The sequence below is a fragment of the Mya arenaria genome, chromosome 1, assembly GCF_026914265.1.
Source record: "Mya arenaria isolate MELC-2E11 chromosome 1, ASM2691426v1".
Lineage (NCBI taxonomy): Eukaryota > Metazoa > Mollusca > Bivalvia > Myida > Myidae > Mya > Mya arenaria.
Window position 1 is genome coordinate 25,545,674 of NC_069122.1, and position 20,591 is coordinate 25,566,264.

A 20,591-nucleotide genomic window follows, 5' to 3' on the forward strand; every position below is an offset into this window, starting at 1 on the left:
TTCAAAGTAAAGAAACAAATGAAAAAGCATTATTCTTAAAAATAAGTCACCTGTCAATGTTAAAACCAGGAGATACATTTACATATAAGACTATTAAACATTCTGTTAATAAATGCATTCATGCTTAAACATTCACTGACAGAAACTCAAAGGACATGACTATAAATTAAACATATAAATATGTTAAAGAAAATGTAAAATAACTTATCATTCACACAATAAATGAAGCTTATAATTTTCATTGAATGTTTTAAGGGTTTTCAAGGTACTTATATTTAAAGGAATATTATTCCATTATTTTTGCTATAATATGTGAAAGATGTTTAATACGAGGTGTTATCTGTAAGACAAGATCCTTGTTTGATACTGATCTTAACTGGTAGGTTTTATTGTGGTTCGCATATTATCATCACTCTGGTAAACGTAGACTGGTACCCTCTTCCTCTTTTTTCCAAACCTGTCTAGGTAAACGAGAATGAGGGGTATTTGCATCGGTCTGAAAAACGCATCCATTTTCAATTCTTCGAATAGCTCTGCCGATGGTGTTCGCATCGGTTTATTAAGTATTATTTTTGCAACTCGTTTATCTTATTCACATAGTTACTTGTTCCTTTGCCCCAGGCCGTACAACAGTCAAATATGGGCAATATATATATATATATATATATATATATATATATATATATATATATATATATATATATATATATATATATATATATATATATGCGTTCATTTCAGATGTGAGGTAATATATCATGTTCTTTAACAGGTCAATTTTGTTATCCAGTTTTTTACAGGCATAGTCTGTGCCAGGTGAGTTTATTGTCAACATAAACTCCAAGTAACTTATTGATGTTCAAAAAATATACACGCGATGATTGACCGTTTGAACTTGTGAACCTTTCTATACATCGAATTTTATTTACCTTGATGAAGTCTTAAGAAAAAGTATTTAAGAAATATATTTTTCCTCCAGAATTTAGAGACGTTTAAACTGGCTTATATGGCACCTTATGAAGTTGGCGCCATTCAACCAATGAGTTTTGTCCAGTAGTTTTGTGTTAAATAGACAAACGGTCAACGATTTAAGACTTGTTTTTGCGATATCGTTTAAGGCCGTTTTTGTCGATACCAAACTAGTTTCAGTTTGGGTTTCAAGGTGTTCGGCGGTTTGAACCCGTTTAGAAACGGAAGTAACAAACGGATTGGTTTGTGTACATTTCCAACAGCAGATGGTTGTTCGCATGTTTTATCACAATGGTGTTTCAACACACTGTCCTCCATGTTGTTCTTTGAAAATGATCTAGTTTCGGATAAAACAAACGACGAAACTGCCCCCGGAGGAGGTTTCGATAGTTCAATTTTCGTTTGAAACTGTAATAACAAATACACAGTTCGTGGAACCAAAAAAGTTTATTATCAAACAAAACGCCCATACTGTTTTGTATGAATCGTGCGACAATCCAATTGAATCAAGGGTATAAATGCATCATTGGAAGGACTAGAATAGCCCCATTTCCTAGTTGTGCCATCTACATGTTTTCCCTGTTTATATATATGTATGATACTTATTATCGAAAATAGCTTTCGTTTTATGTGTTCATGTAAATGGTTTTATTATCAACTTAATAAACAACAAATGGTTATGGTTTTATTATCAACTTAATAAACAACAAATGGTTATGGTTTTATTATCAACTTAATAAACAACAAATGGGCATAAATCCAGAATATATATATATATATAGGTGCTGATGATACATGAACCATCAAGAAATCTTCCCATTACTAAACACATCTTTAAAAGACATCACCAAATGTTTTAACCGAAAAACTTCCCCATAATCTGCCTGTTCATCCCTTGTTAATTTAGGCTTATTCCTAAACTCCACAATTTCCTTAAAATTCTCTGGCAAGTACTGATCACAGTCATTGCAAATACTCTCTATCTCCCTATCAAAACCGTAAGGCATAATCTGTCTATGTAACATAGGTACAACCAGATTATATCTGTGGACCTTGTCATTTATGTCATTAAGATTGATTTGGAACAATTCCACATGCTTTTTCCAGAAATTGTCATCCTCCACTTTGTAAGGTGGGTCTCCTAACAGTTTCCTCTCTATTGCCAGGCGCTCTCGACACTTCTGTAATTCTTCCCTGAAAAACAAAGACAATGCAATATTTATGTGAAAAACTACAGAAACAAGCTCAGTAGCAAAACGTTTAAACATAAACCCGGTTTAATGGCACAGGGTAAACGCCAAAGACATAGAACACAAGAACAAAAAATCACAAACAAGAAACATGAAACAACAGCACATAACTCTTCAATCAACACAGTATTTTCTAGCTTTACTTTAAAATTTTCTTTATAAAATAACACTGACACAGGAAATGAACCAGGAAAGGATTTCAGTCAACAGTCTTTTTTTGTAACAGAATCTATGTTGAAACTGTTAAGCACTGGTAAACTTGTACTGGTTTAAAAAACTGGACAGGTTCATTGTGTTTTGAAATTGAATGCTTCTGATAATTTGGTTAAATGTACAAAATAAAATGGTACAACTTGCATATTTCCATCTGGGTAAATATGACGCCGCAAAAATATTTGCCATTAAATTTTTTACACTAAAGCCAGAAAAATTAAAATGTTCCTAAAAAATATTGTAGATAGTCTTAATTTTGTAAGTCAGAGGATGTCAATGTTAACCCCAGCCAAATACTAATTTACCATACTTGTCAATGACTAAAACCAGTGGGGTGAATTTTAAATTCAAAATTAGGCAACATAAAAAAATGCAAATACATTTTCAGTAATGATCTCACCTGATTTCCTTCTGTATCATGATCCACTCTGGCTGACAGTTATTGTCTTTTAGGATCTCGTTGAGTTTCTGTGTGATTTTATCGGTGTGCGGGTTCTCCCTACTGTAGTTAAGGGGCTTGCCTGACCCTTCTAGGTTCTGGAAATCCCCTTTAGACATGGACTCCTGTATCAGATCCTCAACTAGCCGGTCCATGGAACTCCTTATAGTAACATGTAAACAAGAGATGTTTGTCAAACATTATGCCCTCCTGAGCACCATGTTGTCAGGATTATATGGACAATTGAATGAAATATGCATGGACCGAAATGACAGCTGATTTGTCACTGACTTTGGATGCCGTTGAGACAGTTTTAAGATTATGACCATTCAAAGTGTGAGGATAGAGTGTGTTATGACCATGACCTTTGATTCTATGACCTCAAAATCCATAGGAGTCATTAGCTGGTCACCAAAAATCTAAATATCAAGTTTGAAGTCCATGGGTGCAGGCTTTGACAAGTTATCACACAGACAAGCTTTTTTCGCTCAAGGTCACTGTGACCTTGACCTTTTACCCGCTGACCCCTAAATTCCTAAGGGGTTATCTACAGGTCAGACACAACTTCAAGTCAAGTTTGAGGGCCATGGGTGCAGGCATTGTCGAGTTATCACTCGAAATATTTTCGCTGTGAACTTGACCTTTGACCCAATGACTCCTAAAATCAATAAGGGTCATCTCCTGGTCAGGCCCAACTTCCATGTCAAGTTTGATGATCATAGGTTCAGGCATTGTTGAGATATCACTGGAAGATTTGTTAACTTTTTATTGCGTTAAAGGTTACTGTGACCATGACCAGATGCCCCCAAAAGTCAGGAGGGGTCATCTACTGGTCAGGCCCAACCTTCATGTCAAGTTTGATGACCATACGTCCAGGAATTGTCGAGTTTGCTTTCAAGGTCACCGTGACCTTGACCTTTGAACCCCTTAAATCAATAGGGGTCATTTACTGGTCAGGCCCAACCTCCAAGTCAAGTTTGAGGGCAATGGGCGCATTATTGTTGAGTTATCACTCGGACAACCTTTTATCATTCAAGGTCACTGTGACATTGACCTTTGGCCTAATGGCCCCTTAACCAATAGGGGCCATCTACTGGTCAGGCTCAATCTCCATGTCAAGTTTGAGGGCCATGGGTGCAGGCGTTGTCGAGTTATCACTCCGACAACCTTTTACCATTCAATGTCACTGTGAACTTGACCTTTGGCCCAATGACCCCCCTAAACAATAGGGTTCATCTACTGGTCAAGCCCAACCTCCAAGTCAAGTTTGAGGGCCATGGGTGCAGGCATTGTCGAGTTATCACATGGACAACCTTTTACCATTCAAGGTCACTGGGACCTTGACCTTTGGCCCAATAACCCCCAAAAACAATGGGGTTCATCTACTGGTCAGGCCCAACCTCCAAGTCAAGTTTGAGGGTCATGGGTGCAGGCGTTGTCGAGTTATCACATGGACAACCTTTTACCATTCAAGGTCTCTGTGACCTTCGCCTTTGGCCCAATGATCCCAAAAAACAATAGGGTTCATTTACTGGTCAGGCCCAACCTCCAAGTCAAGTTTGAGGGCCATGGGTGCAGGCATTGTCGAGTTATAACACGGACAAACTTTTACCATTCAATTTCACTGTGACCTTGACCTTTGCTTTGGCCCGATGACCCCAAAAAACTATAGGGGTCATCTACTGGTAAGGCCCAACTTCCATATAAAGTTTGATGACCATAGGTGTAGGCATTGTTGAGTTATCACTCGGACAAGCTTTAAAATTATTTTACCATTAAAGGTCACTGTGACCTTGACCTTTGACCAGATGAGCCCTCAACTCAATAGGGGTCATCTACTGGTAAGCCCAACCTTCATGTCAAGTTTGATGACCATCCGTCCAGGAATTGTTGAGTTATCACTCGGACAAGCTTTGGTCTATCAACGGACCGACCGACCAACATGTGCAAAGCAATATACCCCTCTTCTTCGAAGGGGGGCATACTAAGATACAAACTATTAGTTAAAAGTGGGTTGACAAAATTAATTATCAATAGTATTTTAAAGAAATAGTCATTTTTTTATAAGAGGCATACACTTATGTTTTCTGTGAAAAAAGTAATAAAACAAGAGCGGTCACAGACAGCTATATCCCCCGCCTCATGGGGGCATTTTTTGTAACGAAAGCCAATCAATGGTAAGGGTAGTTTCTCAGGAACATAAGATATGCGTAAAATTAAGAAAGGGCAATAACTCTTTCAAAAAAGGTCAAATTGCAAAAGCCTGACAATATGCGCTGCATCACTTTATAGTCATAAACGTAAGAGGAGTTGCGAAGAAACCAATTTTAAATGTAAAATAAGCACAGAGCAATAACTCTTTAAAAAATGGTCAAATCAGGAAAGCCCGACAACATGCGCTGCTTCACTTCATGATCATCAATCTGTGAAAGCTTGGTAGAAATCGCATGAAAAACGTAAGAGGGGTTGCGAAGAAACCAATTTTAAATGTAAAATAAGCAAAGGGCAATAACTCTTTCAAAAATGGTCGAATCGGGAAAGCCCGACAATGTGCGCTGCTTCACTTTATGATCATCAATCTTTGAAAGTTTGGTAGAAATCGCATGTAAAACATAAGAGGAGTTGCGAAGAAACCAGTTTTAAATGTAAAATAAACAATGGGCTATAACTCTTTCAAAAATGGTCGAATCGCACAAGCCCGACAATATGCGCTGCTTCACTTTATGATAATCAATCTGTGAAAGTTTGGTAGAAATCGCATGAGAAATGTAAGAGGAGATGCAAAGAAATGAATGTGGGACAGACGGACGGACTCACACGCACGCAAGGAATCGCGCCTACCATTACTATATCCCCTCGCCATTTCAAGGCGAAGGATAATAAAATGCTTGGTGGTACAACATTTCTTTTCAGTTTTCATATGGACAGATATCTTGACAAAGACCAAATAATATTGACATATCTTTCCCTCTAACGGCACAGAAGGAAAATAATAATTGTTTCGGAGCAATGCATATAGTTCAAAATAGTGCCAGTTTTGTGTAAATGGCATAATTAAAACAAACATGTAACATGTATTGAACACCTCAACTGCTTTACTCAACAAATCTATGTAAATTTGATCATATTCAAATATTACAAATGCACCTAGTCATCTTCTTGCTTCTGGCATACTTCTTGTCCTTCTGAACCAGGGCATTATCATCAGGTGAATCAGAGGTCATCATTTTCTGCTTTAGCTAAAATGTTATAAAATGAAGGAAAATGATATAATCTTAAAATACATCAAGAACATGTACAGGGTGTTTCATAATACCTGTCCCCTTTTGAAATCCTTCGTCAAGTACATAGTTCATATACACCGAAACAAAGTTGAAGGATTACAGTATATAAACACATTAGAACAGGAAAACATTGACGACATTAATGATGTCATTTCTTATGGGCAGTGTTTTAAAGATGGCCCAATCCAGAGAACAGTTTAACAAAGTGATAAAATTATATTATATAAGAAAATCACCCATAATTACAGTTATCAGAACCATGACAGAGAAGTATCCAGATTAAAAGAAGTTGAACAAGAAACAAATACACCAATTAATTGAAGACTTGAAGATACAGGGTCAGTGGAAGGCTTGAAGATACAGGGTCAGTGGAAGACTTGAAGATACAGGGTCAGTGGAAGACTTGAAGATACAGGGTCAGTGGAAGGCTTGAAGATACAGGGTCAGTGGAAGGCTTGAAGATACAGGGTCAGTGGAAGACTTGAAGATACAGGGTCAGTGGAAGGCTTGAAGATACAGGGTCAGTGGAAGGCTTGAAGATACAGGGTCAGTGGAAGACTTGAAGATACAGGGTCAGTGGAAGGCTTGAAGATACAGGGTCAGTGGAAGGCTTGAAGATACAGGGTCAGTGGAAGACTTGAAGATACAGGGTCAGTGGAAGGCTTGAAGATACAGGGTCAGTGGAAGACTTGAAGATACAGGGTCAGTGGAAGACTTGAAGATACAGGGTCAGTGGAAGACTTGCAGATACAGGGTCAGTGGAAGACTTGAAGATACAGGGTCAGTGGAAGACTTGGAAGATACAGGGTCAGTGGAGGGCTTGATGATACAGGGATAACCAGGAAGACTTGAAGATACAGGGTCAGTGGAAGACTTGAAGATACAGGGTCAGTGGAAGACTTGAAGATACAGGGTCAGTGGAAGGCTTGAAGATACAGGGTCAGTGGAAGGCTTGAAGATACAGGGTCAGTGGAAGACTTGAACTATTTTAAAATGTGCCAAGTAAAGGTCATCCGACAAAAAAGTGCTTTCAAAACTGTACTCATTGTCAAAATTTCATTTCTGTAGCTTTAAGAATAAAAAAAGTTGGTCAAATGGTCAAGGTCATCCGAGGACAACATTGATGCTCGTTGCAAAACTGTACACATGGTCCAAATATCATTGCTGAAGCTTTAAAAATAAAAAAAAGAAGGTCAAAAGGGGTGGGCCAGCTTTGGGGCATAATTTCAACTGTTTTGCTAGACAGTCATCACATGATGCTCCACAACAAATATCAAAGGTATGAGCCTTGTGGTTTGAAACAACAAGATTTTGAAAATATTTCTTAAATAAGTCTCTAGGAAACTTGAGTGCCAGTTTTTACCCCAGGGGCATAATTTTAACAATCATGGTAGCAGACCACTAAATTAAAATTTTCCAAGATTCCCAATTTAAGTATACCAGACCTGTGAACCCTGGGGGATGGCCAGTAATGACCCCAGGGGCATAATTTGAACAAACATTCACAAGCAATTGTACTTAGATGGATGCGCGAACACACAAAAAGATTTTCAAACATTTCTCAATTTAAGTATACCAAACCTGTGAACCCTGGGGCATGGCCAGTAATGACCCTGGGGGCATAATTTAAACAAACATTCACAACCAATTTTGTTTAGATGAATGAGAGAACTACAGACACTTTGGCCAATAGAGCTAAAAAAATGGCCTTTGGCATTTCAACAAGAACAAGGCAAAGTAATTCACAAAATCAACTGCAGAACTAAAAAAGCAAGCTGTTTCCTTTCACCCTAGACTTGACTTTACATGTAAACTTGGCTAAAAATAGACAAATTCGCTCATGCAGACTTGGCTAAAAATAGGTTAGCAAAAAATAGCATTTCTTTAAAACTTTCAAGGCCCATAATCTAGGCATGCATGGGCTGATCTGGCTGGTTTTAGAAAGAAACCAAGCTCTGATGGATATCTACATACTGTACAAGTTTTATTGAGATACAATGAAAACTGAAGACTGTATTGTGTTCACAAGCAATTGATTACAGACGCACTGACGCACGCACGGACACACATACGACGTACACATTACCATCTTGGTCAGTAGAGCTAAAAACTGCAGATATTGAGGAACTAAAAAACAACAAAATAGGCCAGACTTAAAATATTCCTTGTTTCCGGCCCTGTGACCTAGGTAGATATGGTATGAGTCAGTCAGTAGATGAACATTTTTTTATGCTTATCTATTTCCACAGATTAGAGATACATGTAACAATGTCTTATAAATGTTTAATGTTTAGTTCAATCTTCTTTGGAATTAATTATATTAAACATAATTTTTAAGCCTATGTCAGACAATGGAAAAAATACTGATAAGAATGTTTAGATAACATTCTTAACTGGATTTGAAATTTAAAAGCATGTCGTAGAAAAAAATTTTTTGGTAAAAAACAATACACACTTCTGGACATTTTATTAAATAGTTTGCTCTTAAGTGGCCGTTGCTGCCTTTGAGAGACTGGTTGGGTCAAACCATAATATAGTTTTGACTCTGATTATAACCCTGTGCAATTCTGTCATTTCATGGAGGAGTTTTATGTTATAAATGCAGGCAGGCAGACAGGCAGCTAGTTGACATGCCACCCTTTGGAATAAGTCCTTTTTTTTATACATACTTTATACTTGTAAACGTTCTGTTGGGCCCTGGATACTTTTATCTGCTCATACTGCTTCTGTCTTTCTGTCCTGGTACCAGTACCAAAACCCTGTAAATAAATGTAAGTTGAGTTTAAAAGATGAATAATATTGAAGTACTGTGAAATCATTAATGTTCGTGGGCATGAAATTTCGTGGTTTGCCGAAAAAAAAAACAATTTCGTGGGTACTTGAATTCGTGGATTTTCATTTTTGAAAAAAAAATCGAAGATGCGATCGTCCTAGATCGTCTGCATAATATCCACGCGCTGGCCCGTGATTTCCACCTTCTACGTCACTCGGTTTATGACACTCGCTAATGTGGTACGACATGCCAATTAGTGCATATACCCATGTCACTTATCGATTTAATTGGGAATAAAGGTAATAAAAGAAGATGTACCCTGATCATAAATACAGATAGGGGAAGCCATTGAATGCCAATTAAGAATTTTGCAAACTGTGAAAACACCGAAAAGGTGCGTATATTGTCACGTTCGGTGCTTAGTAACCTTCAATATACTAGTAATCGATTAATTATTTTATTAAATAAAAAAAATCGAGTATGGACACTCATCACGCAGATCTTGTAAACTTGGAGATTTTCATTAACAGCACACGTTTAAACACGTGCTTATAACTGTCATTTGCTGCATAAAACACATGTAATTGATTTAGTTCATTATTTGTTAAAGGCAGTTATAATATATTAACAGAATAATGATCGTAAGTTATACAGTGAGACAGGTGTTAACACTGTATACTGCGACCTCTGTAAATAATATACTAGAGTATGAACATAACAAGGCAATTGAAAAAGTGAATAAAGGGTTTATATTTCGTGGGATCTTGAATTCGTGGATCACCCAACCCACGAAAACCACGAACATTAATGCCCCACGAACATTAATGATTTCACAGTATGTATCCAAAGACAGCAGTGTAACTTATATTAGAAAATACGTTTACATGTAGCTGTCTTTCAGTTTTTAACAAGCAAATAAGAAATGACACTTAACACATTTACCTTTGTAATGTTACTGTAAAAAAAAATAGATACAGTTCTATCATAAAAAGGAAATAGCAGCTATTGTGTATAAATGTATTATCAAAACTCACATATGTTAAACTATATGACGGTTCTCAGTAAATAAGGCATAGAAATCAGTGGTGGACAGAAACATCAACACTTTAGTTCAATGTAAAATTGTGATAATTTGACTTGAAAATTAATCATATCTGTTGTGGAGTAAATGAGAAAAAACAACAGATTTGGAAGGGGAAGAGGTGATTTTTTAGGAATTTGCCTATTTAATACACAAGGTAAAGGAGCTGGTGGTGGACATAAAAATCAGTATTTTGTTTTGGAAATAATTCAATGAATATATATGAAAAATGGCTATATTAACTTTGACACCTAAGTTTGGTCTTAACATTGAAGGTAAATGGCTGGAACATACACTCTGTCTGTTGTCTCCATGTGGTGTACATTCATCAATTGAGGGGTTATAGGGCGTGCACACAAAACTGCTACATGACCTTTGACATTTAAGTGTGACCTTGACAATGAAGATAGGTTCTGCTCAAAGATTTTACAGGAGCATAAAAAGTACCTCATTATCCAAGAACTGTCTATGTTGTGGTTGCTGTCTTTTAAATGAGTCATCATCATCATCATCATCATCATTGTATACTGAATGCTTGCTGCCATTTTCAGCATTGAGCTTGGACTGAAATACAAAATATGATACTACATTAAAAATCTTACTCCAGTACTAGAATAAAAAACTTGACACAGCCTCAAATGCATCTCAAAGGGTTACTTCAGCTTGATATAACAAAATGACCATAGTAGCAGAGTAACATAAGTGACATCTGAGTAAAATCTAAATCATGTAACATTGACTCCTGGCTGCCTGCGCAACACACATTTTTATATCTATGTCAAGAGCAATTTAACATTTGAATAATTTTTCATGACTCTGGCTCTCAGACTTTTGAGATACCTGCGACGCATTATTTTGTGATGGATGTACCGTATGATATAGGCAAACCTATAAATATTATGACCTTCCCGCTTTTTTAGTAGGGGTATTAAAATGTCCCTGACAGCTTTTTATTTCAACTTTAAGAAAGATAAAGATAATACCTTGATAGCTTTATATGCTTCTTTGACCTGGTTGAACTTTCTTGCGTCTGCTGTGGAAGACTTGCTGTCTGGGTGGTACTCTCGAGCGAGTTTAAAATATGCCTCCTAAAATTTATTAGAATTGGTACAAATATAACCTAATTTTTAATCATTTCAATTTGAAATTATTTATTTGTCTGCTTTGTATCTACTGTATTTAGTTTACTGAACAGGTCAAGCACAAGAGAGCTATTAGGATTGCTTGGTGTCTGAACTCGATCGTGCTTCAACAGATTGCATATAAAAAATATTGACATTGACCAAGCGTTAAAAGGCCATCACAGCTCTGTTGTTTTTCTTCATAGAAGAAAAACAATGTATTTTTTGTGATTAAGGCAACACATTTTAGAATAATAGTCAGATTACTGTCAAAAATAAAAACATGCCTATAAGTTATGCATCTTCAAAAACCTGCTTATACGTATAAAACAAATGTATATACTAAAAATTGAACCAACAAGTACCAATGACCCATGACATTTTATTAAACCTAAACAAACAAGAGGGCCCTGAAGGCCCTGTATTGCTCACCTGATTCAATTCAAGTGTGAAATAAGTGTTTTCAGGGCAATGCAAAAGAGACAGAGGGAGAGAATAAGTGTTTTTCAGGGCGATGGAAAGTGCAACGAGAGGGGACTTTATAGTAAAAACAAATTTAAGACTACCTAAAGATTACAAAAATAACATTCTGATCAAGTTCCATGAACATATGGCTGGTTTTTTTCCATATTTTGGGAATATGACCTATACCCATGAGATTGGGAAATTTTGGCGTCAATTTTGGCAAAATTTGGAATTTGTGATAAATAATTATAAAGAATAAAATTTATATAATATTAAAATGAATAGTATTGGTATTTTCAACATATTATTCACTGACTCTGTTAGTACCTAACATTGTTTAACCCCTTGTTTTAACTCTTTGAAATAGTCAAAAGCTCAGAGATCTGTCCACATGATGATGCATATAATTCTCATCGATGCATCAAAATTACTGAGGAATCAGGCGGGACCAGGATACTATATTACACACCATATTTTTTAAAAGCTCCACAGGAGATTTGTTTAGAACATCTGGGCATTTGGGTCACATACCAGGGGATTTTCATTATTGCCATGAAGTGCTATGGGACATGTGCCAATTGGATACAAAATCTGATATCTATGAAAAATAAACAGAGTTGTTTGCAACTGATCAAAAGCAATTCAATATTTTTTTTAAATTTCATCAGCTTGTTACTGAGTTGTCAACTTTCATTTTCACTTCTCAGTTCTGTCATATTCCGATAATTTGGCAATGAAGGTCAATGTCATGTATGTGAGGCATGACAAAGAACTGCATTGTCTATTAGTTATCTTAATCCCTTTCCGCTCGAATAATATACTGACAACTTTAAATTATTAATCCATTTGTTAACTAGCACATGCACAATGTGAAGAACTCTTAATTTGGTACATGCTCTCTGATTGGATATAAAATATTATTCAACCAATGAAAATCCACCTTTCATGGTGACCCGGATATTACATTATTGTATGTTTCTGTGAATAGACGCTTGCATGTAGGGGAAATAACTGTTTTGTTTACATTTTCATTGTCATTTTTCTCTTTTTTCTTTCGTAATTTTTGGAACTCCAGATTCAATGGGAAAAAAAGATACTTTTTGCCTTTGGGAACATGACCAAATACCAGCTATAAAAATTGCTGTATGGTCATAAATGTGGCCTCTAGTGTTAACATGTTTTTCCTATGATTTGACCTAATGACCTAGTTTTTGACCATACATGACCAAGATTCCAACTTGGCCTAGAGCTTATTAATATAAACATTCTGACTAAGTTTCATGAACATACAGTCATAAATGTGACCTCTAGAGTGCTAACAAGCTTTTCCTTAAATTTGACCTGGTGACCTAGTTTTTGACCGCACATGACCCAGATTCGAACTTGACCTACAGATTATTAATATTAACATTCTGACCAAGTTTCCTGAAGATACAGTCATAAATGTGACCTCTATAGTGTTAACAAGCTTTTCCTTTAATTTCACCTGGTGACCTAGTTTTTAACCCTAGATGACCCAATATTGAACTCATCCAAGATTTTATTGAGGGTAACATTCTGACCAAGTTTCATTAAGATTGTGCCCAAGTTGTGACCTCTAGAGTGTTAACAGTCAAATTGTTGACGACGGACGACAACTACGACAGACGACGGACACAGTGCGATCACAATAGCTCACCTTGAGCACTTTGTGCTCAGGTGAGCTAAAAATGACACAAAAATCAAGCCTAAACAAATTTGTTAAAGGGAAATATTATATTCTGTTACCTTTAACTCATCAACTGTACAGTCCTCTGGCACATTTAGCCGATTGTAGCAGTCACTCAGATTGTCTTTGATTTGGTATCCCACCCTGCAAGTGGTTGATGACGTAATCCTTGCAGAAAGTGTAGCATGCAGATTTAGTTTACCTTGAAGCGGCAAATCGCTGATGATCTGGTAAGTCAGCCTTACTTGGTTACACAGCGATTGCCGAAGGATGACAGAAAACATCTTACCCACAATTTACTAGCAATTCTGTCTGAAAATTTTGAATGTGTATAAAGAGGACTAGTACTCAAAATAGGTGTCTTGCTAAAATGCTACCAATGTAAGAATAATTAAAACATTTTGCATTATAACATACTTTAAATGCATCTCTTGCTGAAATACTACAAGTGATTTTAAACACATAAACAAGAGTAACAGACAGAACACTTAGTTATTTAATTAAGCTAAAAATGCAATCAGTAAATATGTTATGTACAAATACTACTGGTTCTACAATATTTATCTTTCATGAACAACATTAATTATATATAAATTGAGATGTTATAACTATTTAATGTCACTTTGAAATCAGAGCAAGTTAAATTTGAAAACTTTGTATATATATATATATATATATACATATAATATAGCTAGGATATCTAATATCATAATACACACATTTATTATATCTGCCTACCAATTTCTCCTTACATATCTGACAGTGAAAACACATCTCGCCATGATAATGTAAAATCTACATCATGCTACTTCCATATCCTAAAAACATAATCATGGTTATTTGACTGAATGTATTGTTAATTTTAAAACATCATCATTGCAGGATCTTACTGTATAGTATATATATATATATATATATATATATACGGAAAAAAAAAGGAAACAATATGGTGACCCCACTGCCCACCATATCGTTTCCTTTTTTCCCCCCGTATATAAATGATATCCCATATCGGGTGCCCTACTAACCCCGCAACTTATATAATTACTGGGAGCAAGACAAATCGGCCCTTACCAAATCAACCTACTACCAAATCAGCCCCTGAGACGTTTCGGCCCTGCCATTTCGTCCCCTTTAAAATAAATGACTCGAGACTTTTCGGCCCTTTACTGATTTTATCAGAGACATTTTGGCCCCTTAATTAAGTTTTTATTTTAAATATAATTAAAACAGTAGAAATGTTCAAACACTATTTTGATATAAGTTGTAATGATTTGTAGTTCCACATAAAAAACATAATATATTAAATTCACTGCAGTGCTCCAGCTAGCCCGTTTTTCAATGGCGCAGCGCCCGTGCCCCTTTTCTTACCGCCCTGCCCCTTTTTTGAGTACTGCCCTTTTCACAAATGCTCTATAAGCGCTAATTATCCCGTTAGTGCCCTTTTTACTATTGAAATCATTATTAAAGATCGGCAGCCGCTGTCATAATTGAGTCAAATTACGTAATTATTAATATTTATGATAATAGTGTTCCCGCTAGGTGTCACCATGCTGCCCCATTGCCGACTGCTTAAAATATGCCGTACTGCCCTTTTATCTTCCCATGTGCCTTGTCCAAGTCATATGACAGCTATTTGTGTAGTGAGCAGACGACATGTGTTTTCATAACCGGTCATCTTTTAATCCGATAATTAGGAAAAGCCAACTAGGGAACATCGGCAGGAGGCGGAGCTATTGAAAACCAGCCAATCAGAATATACATTGAGAACTCGTTTATTCAATGATGAAAGTTCGTAAAATGCGATAGAAAATGTGAGGGGATGGTGAAAAATGTTGTCAAGCACAATTAAATATTGTTAAATAATTGTTTATTGTATTGTACAGACGAGACTTGCCATTTTAAACAGTGTTGATTTGAAGCAGACGGTCACTGCCGATTTATAAACACAGGAAAAGTGGCGCTAACACAATCAAATACATCACTTATTCAGTAAATGTTTTGAAAGTTTATTTGTAAAATATTGATGATGAAAATTTCTTTGTAACCCACAAAAATATGTTGATGCTTTATCTAGTGTTTACCTATCATGTCCACGATCTTGTCAAAATTCGCCGAAACCGCCATTTTGTCAGACCGAATTTAGGAGTTATTTTATCAATGTTTTATAAGTGACTTTTTAAGAAAGGGCAGTGATTTTAATTGTCATTTTATTCTAAAACATGAGCATATTAAACATTATTTTACCAAAGACAATTAAATGACAGCCAGGCTGAATGTAACATTCGTACCCAATCCTGAACGTACCAAATTAAGATTCGTCCCTTACATAATTTGTTTTTTGTGTATTTATTTATTTGATTGCTGTCTTTGTTTTTTTCTTCATTTTACATGATTTTTAGGAGAAATATGTGACATTGCACTAAAGAAGACTCCAGTCAAGTACAATCACACTATACCACAGACAATAAGACAAATTTTAATTTTGATATTAAAACACACCCTTCTAAATTTTGAGAAAAAGCCCCATTTTGTTCAAGTCTGAAAATCATGTAAAATGATTTAAAATGAGTATGAAAACAAAACAAATTCTAGGGTGAGACCTCCTCCCCCCCCCCCCCCGAAAAAAAAACCTTGTAACAGGGGTGGACCCCTCCCACAACCACCCCCCAATCGCCCCTACACGACTCATGTAGCTTGCCCTTTTCAAAACTCCACCCTGCCCTTTTCAAATCCTGGCTGGAGCACTGTCACTGTACCAACTGTCAAACTATACTGAATATCAACACCTATTTGCCGCTGTAGATGGTTTATTCGACCTCGAATGGCCTTGAAGTAATCTCCTCTGGAGAAGCCTATTAAGGTGGTTATGAAAATACAAATAAAATAACAATTGCAATTGTGTATACCATATCGCTAAAGAACCCTACCCTATTTCTCATTATGTAGTAATAGACATTAAGAAAATTTTCCCAGCAAACAGTCTTTGGTGATTTGTCACATTCCAAACAAAGATGACGGGCATTGGAATTCGTGACACTTAACATATTTACAAGTTTTTTCATCCACACTCATGACAAAAAGAGCATGAGAACACATATGTCTGTTTTATGAATTTGCCAAAATATCAACATTCAGTAAAATTTGAAATTTGTAAAAACACAAATTCCAAAATACAGGCATATATGCAGTTTTATTAGTTTTATTTAATGTAAACGGAAATATGAACGAGTCCCTTTAATACAGCTATTTAAATCATATACATTACTAATAATACCATGTCAGATACATGTTTATTTTATAATGCCGACAAATGACATAGGGGTTTATAATGCCGACAAACGCAGAGAAGCATCTTTTAGTGCCACAGCATGCGTGAGGGGACGACAAAAGTAAATATTTGACATATTGGGTAATTTTAATGACAACTTTGATGCTACCTCATATTGTTTTAGTATCATATATGTTTAAAATCTAAAGATAAATGGGGTTACCATTATTGGTAAGCTCACTTTTTGTGGATCGGCTGGCTACCTCATATAGTTTAATCTCTAAGAAGGAATTGGTAACTCACTTTCCAGGAATTATTTAACATTAAATTTGTTTAATATATATATACTTGAATTGAGACTGAACATACATGACCATTTGCATGATGTCTATCTACTCAAATCATCTTTAATTACCTGTCAAACACATAAAGAAATTAAAGACACTAATTCATTCACATGTCTTTGAATGCCTCTTGTTCACACTCACAACCCAGTTGAGTATGGTTTGCCTGACAAACGATGCCTTGATCAACGACCATTTTTCTTTTTTTAATTAATCTACAGTAAAACTGCGATCACTCGAGGTCGCCAGGGACCGAGCCAAAACCTCAAGGGAACCGGTGTTTCGAACGACCCGATTTTCAATTTTCCAGTTTGATATGAAATATCTTTCAGTGTATTTTAAGTTTGAAGTCGTCAAACAGACTGTTTACTAAGACACGATTATGTGCTGCGTTGTGGAAATCGCTAATATGTTGACGTCAACTAAATGTAAAACGCAAAAGAAAAAACAATAAATGAATAAATAGAAATGTTAATTTTAACAATAAAGCACATTTTCGTAACAAGCAACATTTAAATGACAGATCATATTCTGGCATAAGTCAAATTTAGGTTTCACAAAATCAAAGATTGTTGTTTGGCGCATCTTGTCGGTTTCGCGAAACTGTTCAATCGTAATGTGACGTAACAGCGTACAGAGTGTCTGAAGATCACGGTCAGCATCGGCAGTAAATTCAAAGAACCTTTTGACCACATCTAAAGCGATAACTTCTCGTCACTAACTTCTCATTTAATTATCATCTCAAATGCCCATATCAACTCATATCGGTGATGCGTTAACAGTGAAAAACAGTTTTTCACACCTTATCAAATTGCCTTTCAACTGTCATTGCAATTTTACTACTTGCGAAAATTTTAACACCTAGCAATTGTTTGTTTATTTTGGAACACGCTTTCGGGAAAAAGTGTGAAATTATGTCCTCGAGGGAGCCATAAGGTTTTGTGCACGATTTGTGTACTTGGGACCGAGGATATTGCTCGACTGCTCGACATAATTAGGTTTCGATGCAGCGTGGGTATATTTTATATGAAAATAGAAGGAAAAAAGTTTGGGACCAAGCTCCGACCTCGAGGGAACCCCGGTTCTTGAACGACCGCTTGTTTGAGGGAACGCAGTTTCACTGTACATCTATTTAACAGTTTTAACAACAAGAGCTGTCGTAAGACAGCGCGCTCCACTACGCCGCTTTGACTTAGAAGTGAATACAATTACGATGTAATATGTGCCTGTCAAAAGCAATAAAACAATCAAATTAAAAAGTGAACAAGAATCGCGATGTGACTAAACCGGGTTTTTAATGATTGGCAGAAGAGATTCAGTTTCAACTGCTTTCTTCTATTTTTTGTAACAGTGACCTTGATCCTAAGGGCCCCAAACACAATCCCATGGAAGTCCTCCATAATCTCTTCCTACATATCAAGTTTGGTCACAGTCCATCAACCATAACTAAAACAGTAATCTATTTTTAGTAACAGTGACCTTGACCCTAGGGGGCCAAAAGGCAATCCAATGAAAGCTCTACATAAACTTGTCCTATATACCAAGTTTGGTCACACGATGTCAACCCTTTCTTGAGTTATTCAGTACTAACCATATACCTATTTTTTTTAGCAACAGTGACCTTGACCTAGACGTTAACTCTCCGGGCCAAAAACACAATCTCAACCCTTTTTCTATTAAAAGTAACCTTGACCTTGATCCAAGGGGCCTCTAACGCATTCCCATAAAAGGTCTCCGTAAACTCGTAAGTCTGGTCTCTTTATGTCAAACCTAGCTAAAATTATTCGATACATAAGGTGACTTTGACGCTGCCCTCCAACCAGCCAGTCTGAACAATGAATAGTCATTCAAATAACTTGTTTTCCCTTTATGAAAATGTGGTTTAGAATATAAAAATGTGCCTGTCAAAAGAAATCAAAAGAAAAAAAAAAAAAAAAAATCATGGGCCATAATTTGTATTTAGAGTTAAAATGGAGTTGTGTGACCTTATTGTAAGATGGTTGTCATTAATTGTACGAAGTAATAAGTGCATTGAATGAAGAGTATAGAAGTTATTCTGTTAAATCCCAACTTGCCCTAAAACTTCAACCTGCCCTAAAACTTTAACCTAAGTCAATCAGGGGCCATAACTTTTAACTCAATATAGAGTTATGTAACCTCATTGTGTGATGGTCCTGAACAACTGTGTGAAGTATTAAGTCAATTGAATAAAGGGTATTGGACTTTTAAGTGAAAATCCCAACTTGCCCTTAAACTTTAAACGGACGCCGACGTCGGGGCGAGTAGGATAGCCCTCCTTATTCTTTGAATAGTCGAGCTAAAAACGTATTTATATTCCATGTAACATTAATAAAGAAAACAAGGGCCGAAACGTCTCCGTAATCAGAGGCCGGAATGTCTACAGGGTGGGGCTGATTTGGTAAGAGGCCGGAAAGGTTACCGTTTAAACTACATGTAGGGGCCAATTTGGTAAGAGGCCGATTTGTATGCTGGTAGCCTTATTACTTATAATGATATGTATAATAAGTAATAACACGGACCTTTAAACCATGGATTGGCAACTTTCGATATCAGTGAAACAATAAGAAATAATAATTTACCCACAATTCTTAGCCCACGCTTGGCAAATTCCGCCGAATCTCAGATCAGAGATTAACGGCAATCTTCTGTATATTATAATCAGTTATTTTCGCCAGCTCTGCTGATAATTATTTTTTAACACCGACATGTCGCATGCAATATGTTTGTAGTTTGTCGTTATTGTATTTTCTCTAATTATGGAACAATTAATCAGGACCTAATATGTACCTGATTAAACTAATATTTAATAAGGATAATTGATGTATCGATCATTATTTAGAAATCAAATAGTCGTCCTGTTAAAGCCAGTACGTCTTCAAACGGAGATACCTATAATCAACCTCACAGTTATGTCTTGTTCTTTATAGATTTAATTTTAATTGATAACTGATTTTAATCAGATTCCATTGGACTATTATCAACTCAAATGAAAGTATTCTGCACTTGAGTAAATTTTAGTTAATGTTTTCCTACATGTACATGTATATATTCGGCCGATGTCGGACGTCTCGAAAATGACCACACGGTAAGATCTCGGAATGAAATCGCGCTGCATGCGTGATTTTGAGCTAATCGCATTAACACAGACGAATGTTGCCAATCCATGGTTCATAAGGCCCGTGTAGTCATTCTAAAATGCCGTCCAGGCTTTTTTTTTTAATGATGGTTAGCCTGGAACGACGTCCAGGCTAACCATCATTAAAAAAAAAAAGCCTGGACGGCATTTTAGAATGACTAAAGGCCCGTGGTAATAATATTTATTGAGAATTGCTTTTTTTTTTGGACTTTTGGGTTGATATTTAGGTTTTTGTGATTCATGATCGTATTTTTACCCTGGTTAATTACATGTAACCGCAACGTACAAATTACGTAAAATTTCAAACGAGCCACACTAACCTGCCGTAGCGTAGGATATTTGGGATAAATGACAACGGCTGTCAAACATGTGAACATCTATATATAAACAGTAAGTCACAATACTGTAAAGAGTCTTCCTTCAAAAAATAATATATTATTTGTTAAAATTAGTGACTTTAAAAAACAAAAACAACTGTCAGGTCAACTAGGCGGTGCAAGTTAGTCCTCGGGAAGG

At 36.1% G+C, this 20,591-nt stretch overlaps 1 protein-coding gene across 5 annotated transcripts; it reads right to left on the reverse strand.

The window, feature by feature from the left end:
* Positions 1 to 970: 970 nt before the first annotated feature.
* Positions 971 to 20,591, reverse strand: LOC128231740 (dnaJ homolog subfamily C member 28-like). 5 transcript variants are annotated; one of them, XM_052944939.1, is made up of 9 exons: positions 20,396 to 20,591; positions 14,042 to 14,121; positions 13,363 to 13,447; positions 10,993 to 11,097; positions 10,457 to 10,573; positions 8,825 to 8,914; positions 6,019 to 6,110; positions 2,833 to 3,033; positions 971 to 2,163 (listed from the first exon to the last, which is right to left on the reverse strand). In XM_052944939.1, exons 2-9 carry the CDS (start codon positions 14,083 to 14,085, stop codon positions 1,773 to 1,775), a joined length of 1,125 nt encoding a protein of 374 aa, XP_052800899.1. In that variant the 5' UTR covers positions 14,086 to 14,121; positions 20,396 to 20,591; the 3' UTR covers positions 971 to 1,772. The 5 variants fall into 5 exon arrangements, with proteins under 5 accessions (XP_052800899.1, XP_052800873.1, XP_052800881.1 ...); XM_052944913.1 differs by having other exon boundaries at positions 976 to 2,163; positions 13,363 to 13,615; XM_052944921.1 differs by lacking the exon at positions 14,042 to 14,121 and having other exon boundaries at positions 976 to 2,163; positions 13,363 to 13,611.

Coding starts and splice junctions, on each gene's coding strand:
- LOC128231740 (XM_052944921.1), bottom strand. CDS start 13,587: ATGTTTTCTGTCATCCTTCGGCAATCGCTGTGTAACCAAGTAAGGCTG. Junction 11,098..13,362: donor GTACAGTTGATGAGTTAAAG/GTAACAGAATAT, acceptor AATAAATTTTAG/GAGGCATATTTTAAACTCGC. Junction 2,164..2,832: donor ATGATACAGAAGGAAATCAG/GTGAGATCATTA, acceptor TTTGTTTTTCAG/GGAAGAATTACAGAAGTGTC.